We start from the raw sequence: 27,828 nt of genomic DNA, 5'->3' as shown, positions 1-27,828 counted from the left end.
ATTGCTGAACCAAATGTTTCAAACGACCATATGCAGTCCATGGTTTACCCTTTGATTTATTTCCCCTCCCAACTTTGAGATTCTGATACATATAGCTTCTGCTTGAGGTGTGTGGAGAGTCAATGGAAAGATATAAACCCAGTATGCTGAATCTCAGTCTTTAGACTTCTTGTCTTTCCTAAATACTTTCACTCCCCTTTGTAGTATCATCCAGTCTTAGGGCTTCAGTTAGCATCTACAAGGTGTTAGCTAACAATGCATAGAGAACTGAAGTAACTTATACATAGCTACTACTACAAGCTGGGTTCATGGTGGACCTGGGTTTTAAATTTGGCAGTCTGGCTTTGGAATCCATGCTCCGTTCTGAATTAATAAATAAAAATAACATGTATTTATGTTGTACAACAGGATGTCTTGATATATTTATATATTGTGGAAAAGCTAAATCAAGCTAATTTTCATATGCATTACCTCACATCTCAATTTTTGTGATGAGAACATTTAAATTCTGCTCTCAGCAATTTTTAACTATATAAAACACTGTTAGTAACTATAGTCACCATGTTGTACAATAGATCTCTTGAATTTAATCTTCCCATGTAACTGAAATTTTATACCTTTTGATCAACATCTCCTCAATTCTCCCACTTCCTGGCCACTATTCTACTTTCTCTTTCTATGAGTCTAACTTTTATGTACTCCACATATAAATGAGATCATAGTTTTTATCTTTCTGTGCCTGGCTTATTTTGCTTAGGATAATGTCCTCCATGTTGTCACAATGGCAGGATTTCCTTATCTTCTAAAGCTAAGTAGTATTTTACTGTGTATGTATACCACATCTTTTTATCTATTCATCTACCAATGAATGCCTAAGTTATTCCATATCTTGGCTATTGTGAATAATACTGAAATAAACATGAAAATGCAGATATCACTTCAACCTACTGATTTCATTTCCTTTGGATGATGTACACACAGTAGTGGGATTGCTGGGTTGTATGGTATTTCTATTTTTAATTTTTGAGGAACCTCCATACTGTTTTTTATAATGGCCATGTGAAAGAGTTCTCTTTTCTCCACATTCTTGCCAATACCTATCTTTCTTCTTTTCATCATAGCCATCCTAACAGGTGCGAGGTAATATTTGATTGTAGTTTTGATTTGAATTCATCTAACGATTAATGAAGTTAAGCCCCTTTTCATACATCTATGAGAAATGTTTATTCAGATCCTTTGCCTATTTTGAAAATTGGCCTGTTTTCTTGCTATTGAGTTGTTTGAGTTCCTCATATGTTTTGAATATTAACCCCTTATTTGATGGACAATATGCAATATATTTACCCATTCCATAGGTTATCTTTTCACTCTGTTAACTGCTTGCTTGGATGTGCAGAAGATTTTTAGATTGATGTAATGCCACTTAGCTACTTTTGCTTTTTTAAATCTATGCTTTTGGGATCATTTACCAAAAAATCATTGCCCATGCCAGTGCTGTTGAACTTTCTCTCTATGTTTTCTTCTACTAGGTATACAGTTTCAGGTATTACATTTAAGGCTTTAATCTATTTTGAGTTGACTTTTAAGTATGGCATAAATGGGGTTCAATTTCATTCTTTTGTATGTACATATCCTGTTTTTCCAACACCATATATTGAAGAGATTGATCTTTCCCCCACAGTGTGTTCTTTGCACCTTTAATGAACAGCAATTGACTGTAAATGTGTGGATTAATTTCTGGGCTCTCTATTCTGTTCCATCAGTCTATGTGTTGTTTTTATGTTAGTACCATGCTGTTTTGATTACTATAGAAATAAAATACTGCAATGCTTTGTTCTTTTGTTTTGAAAGGTAATATAATGTTTTACTCTTAAAAATTAATTTTTTACAAACCTTGATGGATATGTCTGTAGTGGAACTGAGAAGACTATGTTGAACAATGATGTGCGTATTATAAATAGTAACCAGGTCACTAAATAAGTCAATATGCTTTTGAGATGTCTATTTTTCATGTGGAACTAGCAATTAGAGGATAATGTGGGTTAAGGAAGATGTATGCTAGAAATAGATTTTTTTCTCCTAGTGATGACAGTAAGGTTGAGCTCATATTTACAAAAGCCATTTATTCATTCAGAAATATTTATTGAATGCCTACTAAGGGCAATGCTTTGGTGGGGATGTATGTGGATATGAATATAGAAGCATGAAAAGTCAATTTACTTCTATCCTCATTCTTGTTTACAGTCTAGAGAGAAAATGCTGGAATTAATGTGTGATTCTTGAATGTAGGGAAGACATTTTATAAATGGCTTTGGCAGGTTGGGTGTGGATTCATGTCTGCAATTTCAGCACTTTGGGAGGCCAAGGAGGGAAGATTGCTTGAGGTCAGGACTTTGAGACTAGGCTGGGCAGCTTTGTTCTTTTGATTTGTTATCTTTGTTTAAAATTGCTTTCACTATTTGAAGACTTTTGTGGTTCCATACAAATTTTATGATTTCTTTTTATTTCTTTGAAAAATGTCATTGGATTTTTGATAAGGATTGCATTGAATCTGTAGCTCACTTTGGGTAGTATCAATATTTTAACAATATGAATTCTTTCAATCCATGAACACAAGATGATTTTCCATTTATTTGTGTCTTCTTCAGTTTCTTTTATCAATGTTTAGTGTATAGATCTTTCATCTCTGAAAATGTTACATTTATTGTTAAGCATATTTTTTGTAGCTATAGTGAATTGGATTTTTTCCCTGATTTATTTTATATATAGTGTGTAGAAATCTTACTGATTTTTGCATGGTGATGTTGTATCTTGCAACTGAGTTCATTTATTAGTTCTGACAGTTGTTTGTTGTGGTGTTTAGGATTTTCAATATATGTAATCATGTGATATGCAGATGAAGACAATTTAATATCTTCCTTTCCTATTTACACGTCTTTTATATCTTTTCCTTGCCTAATTGCTCTAGCTAAAAAACCCCAACAACTCTGCCAAAAGACTCCTAAATTTGATAAGTGAATTCAGTAGTTTCAGGATACAAAATCCACATATAAAAATCAGTAGCATTTTCGTATACTAGTAATGATCAAGCTGAGAAACAAGTCAAGAATGCAAGCTCAGTTAGAATAGCTACAAAAATATATACATAGGAATACGTTTAACCAGGAACATGAAAGATCTCTACAAGGAAAACTACAAAAAAACAATGAAAGACATTGGAAATGACACATCCCATGCTCATGCATTGGAAGAATCAAAATTGTTAAAATGACCGCACTACTCAAAGCAATCTGAAGGTTCAGTGCAATTCCTACCAAAATACCAACATCATTTTTCGCAGAATTAGAAACAATAATCTTAAAATTACTATGGAACCACAAAAGAGCACAAAGAGTTGAAGCACTCCTAAAAAAAAAGAACAAAGCTGGAGGCATCACATTACTTGGCTTCAAATTATTCCACAAGGCTACAGAAACCCAAACCACATGTTATTTGTATAGAAGTAGACAAATCAATCAATGGAAAAAAATAGAGAATCCAGAAATAAAGCCTCATACCTACAGCCAACCAGTCTTTGAAAAAATCAACAGAAACATACACTGAGGAAAGGACATCCTATTCAATAAATGATACTGGGAAAGTTGGGTTGCAATATGCAGAAGAATGATGGATTAAAGACTCAAATGTAAGATATGGAACCATTAAAATACTAGGAGAAAATCTAGGAAAACTAGATTGGCTTTGGCAAAGAATTTGTGGCTAAGATCTCAAAGGAAATACAATGAAAACGGGAATAGACGAATGGGATTTAATTAAATGAAAAATACTTTTGCACAGCAAAAGAAATAATCAACAAAGTGAATAGACAATCTGCAGAATGGGAGAACAAATTTGCAAACTATGCATCCAACAAATAAATGATATGCTTAGTTAAACAAATCAACAAGGAAAACAAAAATAACCCCATTAAAAAGTAGGCAAAGGGCAAGAACTGACATTTTTCAAAAGAAGACATACAAATGGTCAATGAACATATGAGAAAATGCCCAACATTACTAGTTATCAGTGACATGAAAATTAAAACCACAATGAGATACCATTTTCCACCAGTCAGAATAGCTGTTATTGAAATACAAAAATAAACACAGATGTTGACAAGGAAGCAGAGAAAAGAGAATGCTTATACACTGTTGGGAATATGAATTAGCATAACTTCTATAGAAAACAATATGGAGATTTCTCAAAGAAGTAAAAAAAAGTAGCTCTGTTTGTTTCAGCAGTCTCACTACTAGGTATCTACCCAAAGGAAAATAAATAATCATATCAAAAAGATATTTGTAGTTGGATGTTTATCACAGCACTAGTCACAATAGTAAATATATGGAAACTTCCTAAGTGTCCATCAATGGATAACTGTATAAAGAAAATGTTTTATATATGTAATATATATATAATATACTATATAATTATATAGTATATTAATTATATAATATATATTTTTATATTATATATTGTGTAATACACTATATCATATTATTATATATAATATGTAATTATATATCATATATGACATATATATACAATGGAACATTGTTTCTCAATAAAATAATGAAATTATGTCCTTTTCAGCAACATGGTTGGAATTGGAGGCGATTACTTTAAGTGAAACAACTAAGAAACAGAAAGTCAAATACTGCATGTCATCATTTATAAGTAGGAACTAAATAATGTATACACAAGCAGGTAGAAAGTGGAATAACAGACACTGGAGACCTGAAAGGGCAGAAAAATAGGAAGGGCGAGGGATGGAAAATTACTTAAATGGCACAATATATATTATTTGAGTGATAGTTACACTAAAAGCCCTAATTTCACCATATGTAATATATCTGTATAACAAAATGGCACTTGTACCCACTAAATGTATAAATTAATAAATGGTGAATGAAAGCACACTTTCTAAAAAGAAAAAAGAGAATCCATGCTCTTAAACACTGTACTATAAGGCTACTATTGATTTGTTTAAAATAAAAACTTTTTGAATTTACATATAACAAATTACATACAAAACATAAAATTTACATATAATAAAATTACATATTATAAAATTGAAGTATAATTTAAATATTATAAAATTGTACAGTATTCCATTGTAACATTTCAGTTTACATGTACAATTCAATGATTTTTAGATTTATAGAATTCTGCAATGATAAAAAAGATTCAAGTTTAGAACATTCTATTACCTCCAAAAACATTCCATTCTCATTCTCATTCTCATTCCATTCCATTCCATTCCATTCTCATTCCATTCTCATCCCAACGCCAGTTGATCACTAATCTACATTCTGTCTCAATAGAGTTGTCTTTCTTGCACATGTCATGTGAATGGAATCATACAATATGTGACATTTTGTGTCTGGCTGCTTTCACTTAGCATAACACATTTGAGATTCATCCATGCCATTGTGCATATTCCTTTTTATTGATAATTAACATTCCATTGTATAGATATGCCACATCTTGTTCATCCATTCAAAATAATGGACATTTGGGTTGTTTCCACCATTTGGCTATAGTGAATAAAGCTGCTGTAAACAGATCTTTATTTGGACAAGTTTTCATTTATCTTTGTTAGTGAAGAATTCAAGTGAAACCACGGGGTCTTATGGTAAGCTAATGTTAAACTTTTTAAGAAATTGCCAAAATATTATCCAAAGTGTGACTTCCACCACAATTTATGATCTTATGTTTTTGTCCCAAATCTTTGTCAATATTTGAAATTGTTGGTCTTTTTTATTTTATTTTCTGTGGAAAATCAATTTTATTAGTATCTTTCTCCATTCATCTGCAATGCCACTTCTGTTTTTTTTTTTTTTGAATTTTAGGTTTTGGGGTACATGTGAAGAACATGCAAGATTGTTGTATAGGTACACACGTGGCAGTGTGATTTGCTGCCTTCCTCCCCTTCACCTATATCTGGCATTTCTCCCCATGCTATCTCTCCCCAACTCCTAATTCCCCACCCCAACTGTCCCTCCCCTATTTACCCCCAGTAGACAAATGGGACCTAATTTAACTCCACAGCTTCTGCACAGCAAAAGAAACAGTCATTAGAGTGAATCAGCAACCAGCAGAATGGGAAAAAATGTTTGCAGTTTACCCATCTGACAAAGGGCTGATATCCAGAATTTACAAAGAGCTAAAACAGATTTACAAGAGAAAAACAAACAAGCCCATTCAAAAGTGGGTGAAGGATATGAACAGACACTTTACAAAAGAAGACATACATGAGGCCAACAAACATATAAAAAAATGCTCATCATCACTGGTCATTAGAGAAATGCAAATCAAAACTACATTGAGATACCATCTCATGCCAGTCAGAATGGCGATCATTAAAAAATCTGGAGACAACAGATGCTGGAGAGGATGTGGAGAAATAGGGACACTTTTACACTGTTGGTGGGAGTGTAAGTTAGTTCAACCGTTGTGGAAGACAGTGTGGCAATTCCCCAAGGACCTAGAAATAGAAATTCCATTTGACCCAGCAATCCCATTACTGGGTATATATCCAAAGGTTTATAAGTCGTTCTATAAGGACACATGCACACGAATGTTCATGCAGCACAGTTTACAATAGCAAAGACCTGGAACCAACCCAAATGCCCATCGATGACAGACTGGACAGGGAAAATGTGGCACATATACACCATGGAATATTATGCAGCCATCAAAAATGATGAGTTTGTGTCCTTTGTAGGGACATGGATGAACCTGGAAACCATCATTCTCAGCAAGCTGACACAAGAGCAGAAAATCAAGCACCGCATGTTCTCACTTATAGGCGGGTGTTGAACAATGAGAACACATGGACACAGGGAGGGAAGCACTACACACTGGGGTCTTTTTTATTTTAGCCATTATAGTGTGCATGTAGTAGTATCTCATTGTAGTTTTAATTTGCATTTCCTTCATGACTAATGATGTTGAACATCTTTCCACATGCTTATTGGCTAACAGAATATCTTATTTGATAACATATGTATATTTAAATGCTTTTCTCATTTTTACATTAGGTTCTTTCTCTTCTCATTATTGAGTTGCAAGGGTTATTTATGTATCTTTTTACCTTAAATTTTTAAATTATACTCTAAGTTCTGGGGCACATGTGCAGATTGTGCAGGATTGTTACATAGGTATACACTTGCCATGGTGGTTTGCTGCATCCATCCCCCTGTCACCTACATTAGGTATTTCTCCTGATGTTATCCCTCCCCAATTCCCCCACCCCCTGCTATCCTTTCCTAGACTCCCATCCCCGAACAGGCCCCAGTGTGTGATGTTGCCCTTCCTGTGTCCATGTGTTCTCATTGTTCAACACCCACTTATGAGTGAGAATATGCAATGTCTGGTTTTCTGTGCAAGTTCTTCTTTTTTGGGGGGGTTGTTTTTATTGTACTTTAGGTTCTGGGGTACGTGTGCAGATCATGCAGGATTGTTTCATAGGTCCATACATGGCAATGTGGTTTGCTGCCTCCATACCCCCGTCACCTATATCTGACATTTCTCCCCATGTTATCCCTCCCCAACCTCCCCCTCCCCTGCTGTCCCTCCCTTAGTCCCCCACAACAGATCCCAGTGTGTGATGCTCCCCTCCCTGTGTCCATGCGTTCTCATTGTTCAACACCCACCTGTGAGTGAGAACATGTAGTGTTTGATTTTCTGTTCTTGTGTCAGTTTGCTGAGAATGATGGTTTCCAGATTAATCCATGTCCCTACAAAGGACACAAACTCATCATTTTCTATGGCTGCATAGTATTCCATAGTGTATATGTGCCACATTTTCCTTGTCCAGTCTATCGTCAATGGGCATTTGGGTTGGTTCCAGGCTTTTGCTATTGTAAACAGTGCCACAATGAACGTGTGTGCATGTGTGTTTATAATAGAATGATTTATAAACTTTTGGATATATACCTAGTAATGGGATTGTTGGGTAAAATGGAATTTCTATTTCTAAGTCCTGAAGGAATCTCCACACTGTCTTCCACAATGGTTGAACTAATTCACACTCCCAGCAACCATGTAAAAGTGTACCTATTTCTCCACATCCTCTCCAGCATCTGTTGTCTCCAGATTTTTAATGATCGCCATTCTAACTGGCGTGAGATGGTATCTCAATGGGGTTTTGATTTGCATTTCTCTAATAATCAGTGATCATGAGGCTTTTTTGTATATTTGTTGGCCTCATATATGTCTTCTTTTGAAAAGTGTCTCTTCAGGTCCTTTGCCCACTTTCGAATGGGTTTGTTTGTTTTTTTTTCCTTGTAAATCTGTTTTAGTTCTTTGTAGATTCTAGATATCAGCCCTTTGTCAGATGAGTAGATTGCAAATTTTTTTCCCATTCTGTTGGTTGCCAGTTCACTCTAATGATTGCTTCTTTTGCTGTGCAAAAGCTGTGGAGTTTAATTAGACCCCATTTGTCTATTTTGGCTTTTGTTGCCAATGCCTTTGGTGTTTTAGTCATGAAGTCCTCACCTATGTCTATGTCCTGAATAGTTTTGCCTAGGTTTTCTTCTATGGTTTTTATGGTGTTATGTCTTATGTTTAAGTCTTTAATCCATCTGGAGTTAATTGGAGTGTAAGGTGTCAGGAAGGGGTCCAGATTCTGTTTTCTGCCCATGGCTAGCCAGTTTTCCCAACACCATTTATTAAACAGGGAATCCTTTCCCCATTGCTTGTTTTTGTCAGATTTGTCAAAGATCAGATGGTTGTAGATAAGTTGTGTTGCCTCCAAGGCCTCTGTTCTGTTTCATTTGTCTATATCTCTGTTTTGGTACCAATACCATGCTGTTTTGATTACTGTAGCCTTGTAGTATAGTTGGAGGTCAGGTAATATGATGCCTCCAGCTTTGTTCTTTTTGCTTAGAATTGTCTTGGCTATGTGGGCTCTCTTTTGGTTCCATATGAAGTTTAAGGTGCTTTTTCCAGTTCTGTGAAGAAGGTCATTGGTAGCTTGATGGGGATAGCATTAAATCTATAAATTACTTTGGGCAGTATGGCCATTTTCACAATATTGATTCTTCCTATCCATGAGCATGGAATGTTTCTCCATCTGTTTGTGTCCTCTCTTATTTCGTTGAGCAGTGGTTTGTAGTTCTCCTTGAAGAGGTCCTTTATATCCTTGAGTTGTATTCCTAGGTATTTTATTGTCTTTGTAGCAATTCTGAATGACACTTCATTCTTGATTTGGCTCTCTTTAAGTCTGTTATTGGTGTATAGGAATGCTTGTGATTTCTACACATTGATTTTGTTTCCTGAGACTTTGCTGAAGTTACTTATCAGTTTCAGGAGATTGTGGGCTGAGACCATGGGGTCTTCTAAATAAATAATCATGTTGTCCATAAATAGAGACAATTTGACTTCCTCCTTTTCTAATTGAATATCCTTTATTTCTTTTTCTTGCCGGATTCTCTGCATCTATTGAGATAATCATGTGGTTTTTGTCTTTGGTTCTGTTTATGTGGTGGATGACGTTTATAGACTTGCATGTGTTGACCCAGCGCATGTGTTGACCCAGCCTTGCATCCCTGGAATGAAGCCTACTCGATTGTGATGGATAAGCTTTTTGATGTGCTGTTGCAATCAGTTTGTCAGTATTTTATTGAAGATTTTCGCATCTATGTTCATCACGAATATTGACCTGAAGTTTTCTTTTCTTGTTGAGGCTCTGCCAGGTTTTGGTTTCAGGACGATGTTGATTTCATAAAATGATTTGGGAAGGATTCCCTCTTTTGGGTTTGTTTGGAATAGTTTCAGAAGGAGTGGTACCAACTCCTCTTTGTATGTCTGGTAGAATTCAGCTGTGGACCCATCTGGACCTGGGCTTTCTTTTGGTTGGAAGGCTGTTAATTGCTACCTCAACTTCAGCCCTTGTTATTGGTCTATTCAGGGTTTCATCTTCTTCCTGGTTTAGGCTTTGGAGGGTGCAAGTGTCCAGGAATTTATCAATTTCTTTCAGGTTTACTGGTTTATGTGCATAGAGTTGTTTGTAGTAATCTCTGATGGTAGTTTGTATTTCTGTGGAATCAGTGGTGGTATACCCTTTAAATTTTTTATTGCATCTATTTGATTCTTCTCTCTTTTCTCTTTTATCGGTCTTGCTAGTGGTCTATTTTGTTGATCTTTTCAAGAAACCACCTCTTGGATTTACTTATTTTTTAAAGGGCTTTTTTTTTGTCTATATCTTTTTTAGTTCTGCTCTGATCTTAGTTATGTCTTATATTCTGCTAGCTTTTGAATTTTTTTGATCGTGCTCCTCTAGCTCTTTCAATTTTGATGTTAGGGTGTCGATTTTAGATCTTTCCTTGCTTCTCATATGGGCATTTGTTGCTATAAATTTTCCTCTAGATACTGCTTTAAATATGTCTCAGAGATTCTGGTACGTTGTGTTTTCATTCTCATTGGTTTCAAAGAGCTTTATTTCTGCCTTTATTTCATTGTTTATCCATCAGCATTCAAGAGCCAGTTCAGTTTCCATAAAGTTGTGTGGTTCTGAGTTTGTTTCTTAATCCTGAGTTCTAAATTTGATTGCACTGTGGTCTGAGAGACTGTTTATTATGATTTCCATTCTTTTGCATTTGCTGAGGAGTGATTTACTTCCAATTATATGGTCAATTTTAGGGTAGGTGGTGCTGAGAAGAATGTATATTCTGTGGATTTAGGGTGGAGAGTTCTGTAAATGTCTATTAGGTTTACTCGGTCCAGATCTTAGTTCAAGTCCTGGATATCGTTGTCAATTTTCTGTCTTGTTGATCTGTCTAATATCAACAGTGGAGTATTAAAGTCTCCGACTATTGTTGTGTAGGAGTCTATGTCTCTTTGTAGGTTGTTAAGAACTTGCTTTATGTATCTGGGTGCTCCTATATTGAGTGCATATATAATTAGGATCATTAGCTTTTCTTGTTGCATTGAACCTTTTACCATTATGTAATGCCCTTCTTTGTCTCTTTTGATCTTTGTTGGTGTAAAGTCCATTTTATCAGAGACTAGGATTGTAACTCCTGCTTTTTTTTTTTGCTCTCCATTTGCTTGGTAAATCTTCCTCCATCCCTTTATTTTGAGCCTATGTGTGTCCTTGCACGTGAGATAGGTTTCCTAGACACAGCACACTGATGGGTTTTGACTTTTTATCCAATTTGCCCATCTGTGTCTTTTGATTGGGACATTTAGCCCATTTACATTTAAGGTTAATATTGTTATGTGTGAGTATGATCCTGCCATTTTGATGCTAGCTGGTTCTTTTGCCCATAGTTGACAAATTTTTTCATTGTGTCAATGCTCTTTACCATTTGGTACACTTTTGGAGTGGCTGGTATTGGTTGTTCCTTTCCATGTTTAGTGCTTCTTTCAGGAGCTCTTGTAAGGCAGGCCTGGTGGTGATGAAATCTTTAAGCAATTGCTTGTTCATAAAGGATTTTATTTCTCCTTCACTTATGAAGCTTGGTTTGGCAATATATGAAATTCTGGGTTGAAAGTTCTTTTCTTTAAGGATGTTGGATATTGGTCCCCACTCTCTTCTGGCTTGTAGGGTTTCTGCTGAGAGATCCACTGTGAATCTGATGGACTTCCCTTAGTGGGTAACCTGACCTTTCTCTCTGGCTGCCCTTAGAATTTTTTCCTTCATTTCAACCCTGGTGAATCTGATGATTATGTGCCTTTGGGTTGTTCTTCTTGAGGAATATCCTTGTGGTGTTCTATGTATTTCCTGGACTTGAATATCAGCCTGCCTTGCTAGGTTGGGGAAGTTCTGGATAATATCCTGAAGAGTGTTTTCCAGCTGGGATTCATTCTCTGTCTCACATTCAGGTACACCAATCAAACATAGATTGGGTATTTTTACATGATCCCACATTTTTGGAGGTTTTGTTCATATCTTTTTACTCTTTTTTCTGTATTCTTGCATTCTCATTTTATTTCATTGATTTGATCTTCAATCTCTGATATCCTTTCTTCTGCTTGTTCGGTTCAGCTATTGAAACTTGTGTATGCTTTCTGAAATTCTCATTTTGTGTTTTTCAGCACTGTCAATTCATTTATATTCTTCTCTAAGTTGTTTATTCTCGTTAGCATTTCATCAAGCCTTATTTCAATGCTTAGTTTCTTGGCATTGGGTTAGAACATGTTCTTTTAGCTCAGAGAAGTTTGTTATTGCCCACTTTCTGAAGCCTGTTTCTGTCAATTCATCAGAGTTATTCTCCATCTAGCTTTGTTCCCTTGCTTGTTAGGAGTTGTGATCCCTTGGAGGAGGAGAGGCATTCTGGTTCTGGGTGTTTTCACTCTTTTTGCACTGATTTCTTCCCATCTTTGTGGATTTATCTACCTGTGGTCTTTGTAGTTGGTGGCTTTTGGATGGGGTCTCTAAGTGGACATCCTTTTTGTTGATGATAAAGTTATTTGTTTCTATTTTTTAGTTTTCCTTCTAACAGTCAGGCCCCTCTGCTGTGGGACTGCTGGAGGTCCACTCCAGACCCTGCTTGCCAGGGGATCACCTGCAGCAGCTGCAGAACAGTAAGGGTTTCTGCCAGTTTCTTCTTCTGTTATCTTTGTCCCAGAAGGATACCATCCAGATGTCAGACCGAGCTCTCCTTTATGAGGTGTCTCTTTGGATATACAAGGGTAGGGGAGCTGCTTGAGGAGACAGTCTGTCCCTTATAGGAGCTCAAGTTCTGAGCTGTGAGCTCTGGTTTTCCGTTCAGAGCTGCTGGGCAGGTGCATTTAAGTCTGCTGCAGCAGAACTCATAACTGCCTTTTTTTTCCCCAGGTGCTCTGTCCTGGGAAGGTGGGGTTTTATTTATAAGTTCCTGATATGCTGCTGCCTTTTTGCAAAGATGCCCTGCCCAGCGAGAAGGTAGCCTAGTTACAGTCTTCCAGCAGAGGCATTGCTGAGAACTGCCTCAGTAATGGTGGTCTGCCTCAGTAATGGCAGACAGACTGGTTCAGTAGTGGTGGACTACCTCGGTAAGGGCAGATGCCCTTCCCCCCACAGAGCTGTATTATCCTGGGTCCAGCTGTGCTTGCTGTGAAGCTCTCAATGCAGAGCGTTTCAGATTGCTGGTCTTTGTTGGGGTGGGACCCACCGAGCCAGATCACCTGGTTCCCTGTTTCAGCCCCCTTTTTTTTCAGTTAAATGGGCAAATCTGTCTCTCAGGTGTTCCAAACACCAGTTGCATCTTTATGAAGTCCAATTTATCATATATTTTATTGTATGGATCATGATTTTTGTGTCATACCTAAGAAATCTTTGTGTCACTCAAGGTAACAAAGATTTTCTTCTATGTTCTCCTTTAGAAATTTTAGCCTTTGAATTTTGGTTTATGATCCATTGTTAGTTGATTTTTGTTTATTGGGTGAGGTAATAGTCTAAGTTCGTATCTTGCACTTGGATATTAAATTCTCCAAGAGCTATTTATTGAAAAGCTATTTTTTTCTACACTGAATTGCTTGGCACGTTGGTCAAAACTCAACTGACTATAAATGTCAAAGTTTATTTCTGAATTTTCTATTTTTTTTCCATTAGCCTATATACAATCTTTAGGTAAAAACTGCACCATATTGATTACTGTAGCTTTAAAATTGGAAAGTGTAAGTACTCATGATTTTTTTTGAAAGATGCTTTGGGTGTTCTAGATCCTTTGTATTCTCATATAAATTTTAGAATCAACTTCTCATTTTCACAAAAAGAAAAACTTCTGGGATTTTCAAAGGAAGTGTGTTGAATATATAGAACAATATGGAGATAATTGCCACCTTAATGATATTAGGTCTTCTAAATCTGTGAACACAGAATGTCTGAACTTGTCACCTTCAACTAAAGACAGTTTTGATTTTTGCTTTCCAACCTTTCTCTTATATTCTTTTGCTTGCCTAATTATTTAGACAGCTTTATTGAAATATGATTCATATGTCATACAATTCATCCTTTTGAAGTGTACAATTAAATGATTTTTAATATACTCACAGTTGTGCAACCATTACCAAGATCTAATTTCAGAACATTTTAGTCACCTCAAAAAAGAGACTCCATACCATTAGCAGTCATTCCCCATTTCTATTTTTATCTGACTGGCTAAATTCTTCAATAAGGAGAATAAAGAAGAAAAGATATCCTTGCTTGATCTTAGGGGAAGTATCTTAGTCTTTTACTATTAACTATGATGCTAGATGAGGTTTTTAGTAAGTGTCCTTTATCAATTGAGGAAGTTGCCTTCTAGTCCTAGATTTTTGAGAGTTTTTAATCATAAAGCTGTTTTAGATTTCATCTTCCTGGTTTCATTTTTGACTTCCTTCACCTTTTTAACTATGAAGTTGCCATAATTTTAAAATGTTAGTTAGACCAAGTTGCCCTTCTTCTTAAAATCCACAGTGCCTCTACGTTTTACTCATAGTGAAAGCAAAAATATCCAGGCACCCTTACACTATGTAGTTCATGCCCCATAGTTTCCTCTTCAAACTCATCTTCTATTACTCTTCCCCTTGATCTCTACAATGTAGCCACAGTAGCCTAGTTGCTATTTCTTGAACACACTGGGCACACTTCTACCTCAGGGCTTTTGCACTGCTACCCCTTCTAATTTGAATGCTCTTTCACCAGGTTTCTATAAGGCTCATTCTCTCATCTGCTTCAAATCATTGCTCAAATGTCAACTATTCAGTGAGGCACTTGCTAAACACCCTGTTAAAAATTGCAACCCTTTCCTAATACTGTTTTCCTTTTTATTCCTGGGATATATCACACTTCAATAAACTATATAATTTGCTTACTTATCTTGTTTACTTTTTGTCTTCCTGTACTGAGAGGTAAACTCTAAGTGGACAACAATCTTTGTATTTTCATTTATATAAAATAGTATCCCCTTTTCTGTGGTTTCATTTCTCATGGTTTCAGTTACCCATTATCATCCACAATCTGAAAATATTAAATAAAAATTCTAGTATTAAACAATTTATAAGTTTTAAGTTGCATACCATTCTGAGTGATGATATCTTGGCTATCCTGCTCTGTCCCACCTGAGATGTGAATCCTCCCTTAGTTCAGTAGATGCTACCTGCTCATTAGTCACTTAGAAGCTATCTCAGCTGTCAAATCAACTGTTTCTTTGTCATACTGCTTGTGTTCAAGGAACTCTTATTTTACTTGTTAATGGTCCCAAAGTGCAAGAGTATTGTGCCTAACTTATAAATTAAACTTTTATCATATGTGTATATGTATAAGAAAAATTATAGTACATAGAGAGTTCAATACTATCTGTGGTTTCAGGCATCCACTGGGGATCTTTTGTTGACTACACCAGTGAATCAGGAAACTTTTAGTTAAGTCCCAGACTATGTTGACTGATTTGGGGAAATTCTGTTCCTTCTGTTTTCTCAGACATAAATATATAAGGGGATAAAACTAGATGCTTTCTATAAGGCTCTTGTAGCTCTGAAATTCTAGGAAATAAACTGTATACACATTGAAGGGAATATATTGAGATATTATGCTATTAATTAATCATATTAAGACATGATTTTGCCTAGAACTCTAGCAATACTTAAGCCTTATCTTGTCCAAGCTACGCTTTCTCTCTGCAGAATCCGAGAGAAATATGTGCCTTTAGGAAAGAAAAGTCATTCAGTAAATCATTCATTGATTTGATATTCATTGAGTACATATAATGTGCTAGATACTTTGCTAGGATCTTAGCACACATCAAAGAAAGATTAAAAATCCATATGCTTATAGAAAGGAAAGAGGAAAACCAGATGACAAACAGAAAATGTAAGCTTGATGGTGCATTATATTTAAGATCTATGAAAAAAATAAAGCACAATGAGGTTTACTGCCTATAGGATAGGTAGTAAACTGAGTGGAGATAAGAATAAGCCCCATTTAGAAGATGCTAAAAAGCAAAAAACATGAAAGAAATGCAAAAATTAGTTATCCAGATATTTGAAAGAATAACATCCTAGGCAGAGAGCATAGTGACTGGAAAGGTCATCACGTAACAGAGACAGGTGTGTTGACAGAGCTGAAGCAGAGTGAGCAGGGGAGGGCAGAAGACAGGATTATATTAAACCCTGTAAGTCTTGATAAGGACTTTGGTTTTTACTCTGTAATAGATCAGCAAACACTGGAAGGCTGTTATATAGAATATACTGTAAGAGGGAAGGGGAAGAGCAGAGACACAACCTAGGAGGCTAATGCAACAATATAACTTTAATTAAGATGGGATAAAAACCAATATACTTGCGACAAAAGGGGGATGGCAAGAGAGTCAGTATTGGCAGAGCACGGTAAAATGAGGGTAATAACTGAAGTATGTACGTCGAGGAGAAGGGTGCTGGTGCAGGGCTGAAAAGGTCATCAGATTCTCCCAAAGAAGGGACTCCCTGGATTGCCTCTTACTTTGTATCTGGTCTTTGCATAAAAAGCAAAGCAAGCCAACCCCTGGATCATGACTATAGTTTTATGATCTGAATGCCACATTTCCAGGGGACTCTGACGTTTTTTGGAAAGCCCATTGAAAACTGCTAGCAAAAATAAAACCAGACTTAGTAGAGCTTCACGAATGAATCCATGAAGAAAGAGAAAGGTTGGAAAAGGAGAGAGGACATGAAATTTTTACAGGGTGTGTTTATTTTGCTGATCTGAAGTCATAGGCAACCATGTTACTTAAAGTCTCTGATTCTGCCCCAGCTTTCTCTTTGAAATTATTTTCTACATATAGTAAAGTTAATAATGATGACAGTGATAATCCTCTGGAGTATATAAAGCCTTCGATTTCTTTTTTTTTTCTAATTTGTGCCTCCCAGCACCCTATAAATCCCTGATGTCGTTAAATGAATAAATGTTGAATGGATGGATGGGTTATATAGAGGAAGGGGATGTTGTCTCTACTATTCCTTTTTATAGGGGAGAGAACTAAAGTTGAGAAAAGTCCAATCCTTAAACACAAAGTTTGACTTATTTTTTCTTACAAATATTGTTAGTGTCTGTTTCCATCTCCACTGCTAATCTCTTGGTTCATATTCCTGTCTTCTCTTAACTCCACTTCAGTAATAACCATCTCACTGATCTGTCAACTCTAGGATTCACCCTCCAGTCCATAATTCCATAAATTAAATGGCAATTTGCTAGCCATGCCCACTGAGTTGTTTTGCAAGATAAATGGTAGTAACAAGAAAACAGTCCCAGTCCCTGGAATGATCTTCTTGAAAGAGCAATATGACTTTGTCAGTTGTTAGTCCAAGACCTAGAGAGTTGCTCTTGCTTAGTGTGATGCCTATAGCTCTGCAGATCTGGCTCCAGCCTCATCTCCCACCACTTCCCAGGTATCCTCAATTCCAGCCCTTATGCTCTTATTTCTAGCCCTTCTGGATCACAAACTGTTACCCGAATAGGCCAGACCTGTTTGTGCATTTGTGCTTTAGCATATATAATATTCTTTAGAATGCCTTTCTTTGACTCACCCTACTTATCCTCTTAGGTTCATCTTAGGTAATCTGGGTTCTATTAGGCCTTCTAGGACTGCCTCAGGCATAATAATTCCTTCATTTTCTGTGTACCCGCAGCACCTATCATAGAACTTGATAGATTGTGTTGGGACAATTTGTGTACATACATACTATTTGTCTTAGACAGTAAGCTCATCAAAGACGGGGTCCACATATCTTGCCCAAAATACTTAAGTACTCTGTAAATATTTGTTAGATGAATGTATAAACAGAAGAATGGGCCTGGAACAGAGTAAGTATAAATATTTTAATTTAGTGAAATAATAAGTGTGTTTTAGCATCTATGACTGAAGATAGTTACACTTTCTTCTTAACTTTAGGTTTAGAACCTTGTATGTAGATCAGGACTCTTTTGGGGTCAGTCCCTGTCTTGTAGCAGAAACTCATTATTCTGGATGTCAAAACTTTCTGTCAATAACCTGACCAGCCTCTAAGGGTAGGGAAGAAAATTATTTTACAGAGATTAGAAATGAACTACTTGAAAGCAAAACTTTGATATTGCCAGCCATTGGATGAATAATGAAACTGAGATTAACAAATACAGCTCTGGAAAGAATTATCAGGAAAATCCAGTTCAGTTTAATTTCAGTCAGCCAGTTTCTAGGTAGTCTGTCCAGGACCTCCAATCATGGCTGATTGCTAAAACCAATGAATATGTTACCACCACACAAATGATCAGAGCTGCAATAATGGAGATTGCTTAAAGCAAGCTACATGAATGAAACGGGTACAGGCATGTATTAGCAAGAACACCAGCCTGGAAGGCAAAAAGCAAGCATGTGCTCCTTCAGCAAATACTTAACACATTTCTTATTTTCAGTATCCCCCATCTAAATAGTAAGAGGTTGCAACTAGATGGCACGTGTTCTTGCAGCTCTAACTCATCCCTGGATATTTACAACATTTCCAATGTGTCTTTGACAAAAACTGAAATCTGAAGCTAGTCTGCAATACCCCACCAATCTGACTTTTATTCTTAAGGCATAAAAGGGGCTTCATGATTCAAAGAACTGGACACAAGAGAAATGTATTTCAGTGGAAAATATGCTCCTTGTGTTGGATACTGAAAAGATTCCATGAGAGTTTAATAAAGAAAATTGTGTTCCCTCTCTACACTTATATTATTATTTCCAAGATACTGCCTCTTATGAGTAATGCCAAGGGGAAATTACTTTATGTCTAGCCAGAAGTTCTGGGGATGTGGAGAATAAGACCTTAACAAATAGACTATCAAACCAGATGCAAAGGTAGTGATTTCTGATTAGGGGCAAAACTGATTTATAATAACTTTTCTATCTTCCTTCCCATCCACTTCTTGCTCATCCCGCCTAAGCACAAAGGAGAGAGAAAAAGCAGATATTTATGTGGGCAAGGCACTTCATAAACCAAATTATGTTGTGCTCTTTTTTATTGATTCTTGAACATGTCAATGCTGTCTGACTTTCTTGCCCTCCTTATCTACCTTCTCATAGCTAGGATTTTCAATATCCCCTAAAGCTTTTTCTGCAACAAAAAGCACTCTGACTGTATTCAGGCTAATGTACTCAACTCCTGCCCCATGTCAATAGTTAACTATATATGTGAGGGTTATATTTCTCTCCCTATAACAGTGGTCATTATGAAGGGAATGATTGTGGCTTGTGCCTCTGGTTCTTCCTTATTTTCTTAGTATCTTCTCATGAATACCTTATACATAGAACATACTTACTCAGAGGTAACCAGATACATATGACTTAAAGATTACTGGGGACCTGAGGAGACAGTTACCCTCAGATGAACGGAAAATTGTTGATGTAGAAAGAATACCAGATTTGCACTCTAGCTCTCCAGGTTGTGTGACTTGAGAAAGTCACTTTAACTCCACGAATTATTATTTAGGAAATACAGATGATAATAATGCCTGCAATATGTCCCTCACAGGTTCTCTATGGGGAGCAAATGAGATAAATAAAATCCTTAGTTCCAGAAATAGATGGTCTCTATATCACAAATGTTAGAGGAAGACCTGAGTGGAATTATTGATGGGAATGTTCTTTGGAAGCTGTTAACATGCTGTGAGCATCTCATAGGTTATTAGCAATGATCATCATCATGGTAACAATTATACATTGAACCTCCTATGCTTTCCTAGACACATGGATGTCTGTAATTTGACAATAAATATCTCCTGGTATCTTACTCTCATTAACCAAAGAGAAACTGTGTTAAGCAGCAATAGCCTGGGGACATCTTCTTAAGATCTTGCTTCTTAACACTGTTACAGTAACACTGTGATGTGAAGAAAGAGAAATGGAGATCCTACACATAGGATCACTTGCAGGCACTTCTTTATTTGTTGCCTCACCAAAACACTTCCCCATAGGCTTCCTTGGTAATAGTATAGATGTGAGGCATATTCTTTTCAGTCTCATTTATTGATATTTTATTAGGCAAGATTTCTGGTCCTAAGGAGTACTTGGGTCCTGAAAAGTTCTGAGCAGGAGTACCTATCTAAGGGAAGAAGCCACTGGGAAAATGAGTGACATTATAATCGATAATCAGTTTCTCAGTTTATTAGAACTCCAAAAGGATGGCAGGGATTGAGTCCAATATATCCAGGAAGTATAAAGGCTAGTTAGAAGTAGCTCATCAGGGCTAGCTTCCAACCAACTCTTAATTTTTGCAGTGTGAGCCCCTTATCTACATAGGAGGCTACTATCTAGCTCAAGAAAAATTAAGCCTTGAAAAAAAATAAAAGAAATCAAAAGGGGAAACCTTGAAATAGACTATTCAGAGAGACTAATGCAGGGGAATGAGTATGTAAATATATCATCTTCCATTCAGATTTCCACTGAGCAATCCATCCAGCATCTTTTCCAGATGTTGTCTCTGTTAACAGAATATAAGCTCTTTAGACTTGACCTCCGAGGTTTCTAATGTCCCCCATCACCTTTTTTTTTCTGCAGTGGTCAGTTTCCCTGTGTGTGTGTGTGTGTGTGTGTGTGTGTGTTCTTTAAGAGTCATCTCTTTTAACAAAGCTATAGCAGTTCCTATGAACAGCAGAATTATCTTTCGTGTCTGTCTGTTAAAGATCAGGGTAAAGATATTCTTTCTACATATCTCTTCTCTTCAGTGCAATCTTTAAATTGGTTAACTCACAGAATAGCCTACTGAGAAGAAATATTTCAGAAATAATTAAACTGCAATCAGGAGTGGATGAGTCAGAACTTGGTGTTTCCAGACTTCTTAGGGGGTGGCTAAAAAGTACAGTTAGGGCAGAAAAGTTATATTTGTTTTTCAAAGGTGATACAATGGGATTCACATAAGAACAGAAAATATGAATACTTAATGCCTCTTTGAGAGGCTATCTAGCTCATTTTATCCATCCTTTGTGTTCATAAAGACTTGAATCTCAGTTAACCTAAACAAACAAAACTTTCGTTATCCTTAGGAACAGTTCATTGCTGCTGAGTGAGAATACAGCCCTGTATTTAATAACATTTATTTTAGCTGAATTTCATTTTTTGTTTGTCCTTCTTTTAGGTTAACAATTCATGCCGAGTGTCCCATGCATTTGGAAGATTTTCCCATGGATGTTCATGCCTGCCCACTGAAGTTTGGAAGCTGTATGTATTTCTCTCTCTCTCTCTCTCTTGCAAGATCTTTCTAAAGAAACTTAACATATTCTATTCTGTTCACTAGGAGTTTCTAAAGCTGAGGCCTTTAATCCAGGCTGCCGTGGCAGTGGGTCAGAGAGTGGGGTTGAGTAGCACTAACTAATCAGGAGGAGGAGACTTAGCCTTTAACAGTTTTCGTTCTGAGAAGTAAACTTCATTTTGCCATTTCAGACTAATTTCTCTGTCATTAGATTAAAACATTAATGTCTGTTTCCTAAATTGCCCAAAGGACAGAGCAAGACAGAACTGATATATAATACAGTCACAGCTACCTAAGGACAAGCTATGTCAAACAGAATGTGTTTATATTTTTTGAAGTGTGTATTCTACCTACATCTTCATATACTTCTGTCCAGTTGTCCAATTCTCAATAGTATATGATATGCAGGAAGAGATTCTGAAGATTTGCTCACTTTTGAAAGTATTATCTTTTTTAGTAGCTGTAAATTTTACCAAGAAAGTAGTAAATATATAGTTCATTTGCAAATAAATTAGAAAAATCAAAATTGAATACAATTTGAGTGAGTTTTTCAACCTAACAATTTCAGAGTGAGTTTCATATGCAGTGTCATCAGAGTAATATATCAAGATCTGTGCTGATGACATTAAAATTAAATTAAACTGTGTTTTGAAATAGAAAGTGCATTTGAAAAGACCCAAATAATTAAATGCAACATGTTTTTTCAATCATTAGTTTTTGAAATCTTTACAGATTGTCTTCTGTGTGCCAGGTTCTGTTCCAAGAGCTTGGACTGGATCCATGAATAAAACAAAAGCCTTGCCCTTGTGGAGCTTATATTATAGAGAGAAGAGTGATAGTGAAAGATAAAATAATGGATTAATGGGTAAATCATAGGGCATGTTGTAATATGAGAAGTAACATGGGAAAACACAAAAGTACTGCAGAATTAGGGGAATCATCCATGCCTAGGTGGAGGATTTGTGTTACTACTGAAATTGAAAATAGGGTGATTAGCATCACCCTAATTTTTAAAAAGTAACATTCAAGCAGAAATATTGAGAAAGTAGAGAATTTATCTATGTGTGTATATATATATCTACATATTGATATATATATAGAAATCGTGCCCTGAGTAGAAGGAACAATCGGGAAAAATGCCTCATGTAGGAAAAGTAGGTGACTTGTTCAGCCACTGTGGCTGGCTAGAGTGACAAAGGGATGAGCAGGAGAAGAGGTTGAGACCAAAGTGGGGGCCAGATAATCTAAAGACTTATAGGCCACTAAAGGGCTTTGAATTATATTCTAAGGAAAAATGAAGAACAATTAGAATACTTTAAATAAAATAGCAGCATTATTTGACCTGTTTTAAAATAATTACCAGGAATTTTTTAAGTGATATAAGTAGAAGAAGGATCAAACCACGGAGCCCAGGTAGACAGTTACTGCAATATTTCTGGGTAGGACAGAGTTGTTGATTGGTGAACAGTGTTCTCCTCATTAAAAACTAGAAAACCTAGAACTGTAGAAGCAATAAAGCTCAGTAAAGATTGTAAAATCTAAAATTCTAGAGAACGGGGAGAACCTCTCATAGAAGAGCTTGTGACCTACAGCTTTTCATCTCTGGGGGCATTTGCCAACTCTGGCCTTGGATTGCAGCTTGAATTCAAGTTTGGCCCTGGGCATAGGGTTCATACTGGTGAATGAGAAGAAACAGCAATGATTTGATTATCACACAGGGATAGGGTGACATAAAAGAAATATCTAAAACATCTCAAATTCATGGCTGATCTCCCTCTCAATACAATTGTTGAATTTTGAATTTGCGCAGAGCATGAGGACAAAAGCTAATATGAAAAATGTTGAAAAGCAAATCTTCCTTTTCTGCAGTCTTCCAATGATAAAAAAGAAGAAGGCATGCCAGACTACCAATTTAAAATCCTAGGGACCTAAATCCTAGTAACAAGGGAATAGCAGAGACAGACTAGATTTAGCCAAAACTATAACTGACCACAAGTCTCTATGAGATTAAGGTGATAATTCTCCCATACTATCTGTATAGCAAAGTAAATAATGAATCCTCTTTGGTGGAAAAGAGACTTCTGTTTGAAAATACTACAGTTTTATACACAATGCATGGAATTCAATGGAAAATCATTAGTCATATGAATAGGCAGGACCATGAGACCTAAAACCAAGGTTTAAAACCAAAGCCCCAAACCAAAATATATTAAGAGACATACAGGTGATTTAGATGTCAGAGTTTGTAGACAAAAACTTTAGAAAGCTATGGCTAATATAGTAAAGAAAAAAGAGGAAATTATTACTAAAACAGATCAAATATATATCATTTTAACCGAAAATTAGAATCTATAAAGAAGAATGAATTAGAATTATAGAAAAGTACAATATCTAAAATTCGGAATTCAGTGGATAGATCTGACAAGCAGAAGACAGGATCAGATGACTGAAAAATTGGTAAATAGGAAATATGAAAAAGCAAACTGAAGCATAGAGAGCTAAATATAGAAATGAGTAAAAAGTGCATGGTTCATAGTAAGGGAATATAAGCTATCCTTTTATAAACACACATGCACACATATGTTCGTCATAGCACTACTCACAATAGCAAATACATGGAATCAACCTAAATGCCCATCAATGATAGACTGGATAAAGAAAATATAGTACATATATAGCACGGAATACTCTGAAGCCATCAAAAAAGAATATCTTGTCCTTTGCAGAGACATGCATGGAGCTGAAGGCTATTATCCTTAGCAAACTAACACAAGAACAGAAAATCAAATACCGTATATTCTCACTTTCAAGTAGGAGCTAAATGCTGAGAACACATGGACACACAAAGGGGAACAACACACACTGGGGTTATTGGAGGGTAGGAGGAGGAAGAGGCTCAGGAAAAATAACTAATGGATACTTGTCTTAATACCTGGGTGATGACATAATCTGTACAACAAACCCCCATGACACACATTTACCTATGTAACAAACAGGCACATCCTGCATATGTACCCCAAACTTAAAATAAAAGTTAAATAAATAAATTGCAATGTATAATTTGCAGAGGATAAACAGGCAGATAAAGGAGCAAAAGCGATAATTAAGTAAAGGCCAAACACTTTAAAATTGATGAAAATTATCAGCCCAAATATTCAAGAAATCACATAAACATGAAGCAGGATAAACAGAATGAAAAAAAAATGCTGATTCTAAAGTTTATATGGAAATATTTAAAGTAACAAGAGTAGTTAAGGTGACTTTAAAAGAATAATGAAGCTGGGAAATTTACATTAAAATCTAATTTGATATCAGATATCTAGACCTATTTTAAAGTTACAGTAATTTAGAAAAGGTATTATTGTTGGAAAGTAGACAAATATGCTCATGCAACAGAATATAATAGAGAGAAAGAGAGAGAGAGAGATATTCATATTTACTCTTATGTCACATAATAAGCAAAAATAAATTCCAGATGGTTTGCAGATCTAAAAGTGAAAGAGTGAAAGGTAAAACAATACAGCTTTTATTAATAGAAGAAAGCATAACAGAATATCTCCATAATCTTGGAAAAGGTAGAGATTGCTCAAACAGGACATAGATTAACATCAACCATAAAGGTAAAATAGAATGACTTGAAAGATATTAAAAATTAAGAAATTACCTTTGTTAGAAGACTATTAAGAGAGTGAGTAGAAGCCACAGAGAAGGAGAATGTATTTGCATTGCATATGAATAGCAAAGGACACAAAAGCATAAGACATATAAATCTGTATAAAGTGTCTGAATCCTTGATAGAAAAAAGGCCAAAGTCTTTAATAGGCACTTTTTAAAGCAGTTTCCCAAGCTCCAAACACACACGCATCCACATGCACACACACACAGACACAGACATACATGTGTGCGCATGCACACACACACACGCACACACACACTGACTGATTGCATTAGTCAGCAGGGAAATGCAAAATAAAATCCAGAGGCTATCAGTACACACCCATTAGAATGACTAACATGAAAGACAGAAAATGCCACTTCTTGGTGAGGATGTTGAGCAAATCTGTACTCTTATGCACTACCGATAAGAATGTAAATTTGTACCAAGGTTTTGGAAAATTGTTTGGTGCTATTTAATAGTGCTGTACATGTGCATATCATATAACTTTGCATCTCTAGCCCTAGGTATAGTTCCAAACAGGCATAATTGTTTATGTATACCAAAAGGCATATAAAGAATGTCCATAGCAGAGTTAATTGTAATGATCCCACTTGAAAATATCTTAGTGTCCATCAGAATGGATTAAAAAGCTGTAGCATAGTCACACAATAAAATAGTATACAGCAATGACAATTATATTACACTCAACAACATGGATGAGGTCACAGACACAATGCTGAGCAAAAGCCAAATACATAAGTGCATATAGAGTGTGATTCTATTTATACTATATACACAAACAGGCAAAACTAACATGTGCTGTTAAAAGTATTTAATATTGTCTGGGCGCAGTGGCTCATGCCTGTAATCCCAGCACTTTGGAAGGCTGAGGCGGGTGGATCATGAGGTCAGGAAATTGAGACCATCCTGGCCAACTTGGTGAAACCTCGTCTATACTAAAAATACAAAAATTAGCTGGGCATAGTGGCGCATCTCGTCATCCCAGCTACTCAGGAGGCTGAGGCAGGACAATCACTTGAACCAGAGAATTAGAGGTTGCGGTGAGCCAAGATTGTGCCACTGCACTCCAGCCTGGTGACACAGCAAGACTCCATCTCAAAAAAAAAAACCCTTTAATATTTTATCCATCAACAAGAAGTTGGAATTCCTTGGTAGTTTATAAGTTAAATGTTATTCATAGCACGCTTTCAAACTTCTTAATGTTTTTTATTCTTAATCATGGATATCCAACTTTTAATAAATAAAAATATTAATAGTAAGTTTAAAGTATTCACAAAGACTGGTAGTAAATGGAAAATTACCCAGATACTGGAAATTGCTGGGAAACTGATAGTATTTGAATAACCACATTTGAATTTCTTAATAAAGTAAACAATACTACAATACTACGAATCACTGTTCAAAATTGCCAGTTTAAGGATTTAATTTGCTTCTTAAAATTGTTATTTCTTGGAAGAACATTCTCAGGGTTTTTGTATAATATACTATGCTAGTATACTGTGCATATAGTATATAGTATTTTATGCATTTAGAATACTGCATGTGTAGTATGCTATAAGATAGTATGTGTATAGTATACTTATGCATATAGACTTACTAATATTAAGTTTTCAAGAATTACTTACCATCAGCAGCATAGAGGGCCATCAACACACTTATAATAAGCAAAATCAAATGATCAGGTTGTAACCACTTTAATCTGTCCTAACACCTGAAAATTTCAAAACTTTAACTCAGTGTGGCAGTATTTCCTGCTCTTGGTTTTGAGTTAACATCAATAGATTCCTTCAAACTAGTAATGTCTCTATGTCTATTGTTATGCTTGAATTCTTACAAGATCATTATAATACTTTTTCTATTTTTGCTTATTTCTCAAGTATTTTTCTCAAGATTTGATATTCAGAAAAATATGTATCATCTTTCTCAACAGAATGTCAAGAAAGAGTTTCCACATAGAAGCACTAGTCAAGATAGTGGTTACCCTTGGTGGAGGTTGTTATTGGAAAGGGAAGCAAATGATGCTTCTGGGTGTTGATTATCAGAGATGTAACTCCAGTGTTCATAAAAGAGATCTGGATTGGAGATTTAATTTAGGTGTCATTTGCACAGATGATATTGAAAGCCATACAACTAGATGAGATCACTATGGAAATGATGATATACAGAGAAGAGAATCAAGGAAGGACTTTTTCTTTAGACATGATAACATTTAGAAGCTAGAAAAAAAGACAATAATTTAATAAATGTGAAGGAGAAGCCAGGTGACATATGGGAAAATCTAAAGGGAACATGTTGTCTTGGAGGCCAAATAAAGTACATCAAGGAGAGTGATTTAAATTCTTAAGTTCCTAAGTGGGCAGTTAAAAATAATCGTAGAAAACCTCTAGTGATGAAGCAAATCTGGAATGACAGAGTTAAGACATCTGAAAATCCACGCCTCCATAAAAGCAGTGAGACAATTTTCAAACATTGTCAAAATTAACTTTCTCCAAACTCTGGAAACTAACAAAAGGCTCCTAACACTCTGAAGAGTGTTATTCAAGAAAAATGATTAGTTCTCAGTAAGGGAGAGTAGGGAATAAGAATAGGGCCCTATTCCCATCCTCTTATTCCCTACTCTCTAAAAGCCATGAAGATTTTGTCATAATGAAAAGGTTAATCCATCAGAAAAAATATAACAATTATAAAGATAGGCACACCTGAACACAGAGCCCCAAAATACATGAAGCAATATTGATAGAACTGAAGGGAAAAAGAAGACAATTCAACAGTAACAATTAGAGATTTCAATATTCCACTTTCAGTACATGGATAGAACAACTAGGCAGATCAACACAGAAAAGAAGATTTGAACAATTCTATAAAGCAACTTGACCTAACCAACATCTGTAGAGCATTCCCCCAAACAACATCAGACTACATTATTCTCAAGTGCATATGGAACATTTTCTGAGATA

At 35.9% G+C, this 27,828-nt stretch overlaps 1 protein-coding gene across 5 annotated transcripts in view; it reads left to right on the top strand.

Moving 5' to 3' along the window:
* GABRA3 (gamma-aminobutyric acid type A receptor subunit alpha3) overlaps positions 1 to 27,828 on the top strand; it is a 244,968-nt gene that overhangs the window by 167,986 nt on the left and 49,154 nt on the right. For all 5 annotated transcript variants that reach the window (XM_017968720.4, XM_002763372.6, XM_078363419.1 and 2 more), the window contains one exon: positions 21,079 to 21,161. In XM_017968720.4, the coding sequence (XP_017824209.2) occupies positions 21,079 to 21,161 (83 nt within the window). The remainder of the gene's footprint in view (positions 1 to 21,078; positions 21,162 to 27,828) is intronic.

The sequence above is a fragment of the Callithrix jacchus genome, chromosome X (assembly GCF_049354715.1).
Source record: "Callithrix jacchus isolate 240 chromosome X, calJac240_pri, whole genome shotgun sequence".
NCBI lineage: Eukaryota > Metazoa > Chordata > Mammalia > Primates > Cebidae > Callithrix > Callithrix jacchus.
This window is presented reverse-complemented; position numbering and strand designations above follow the sequence as displayed.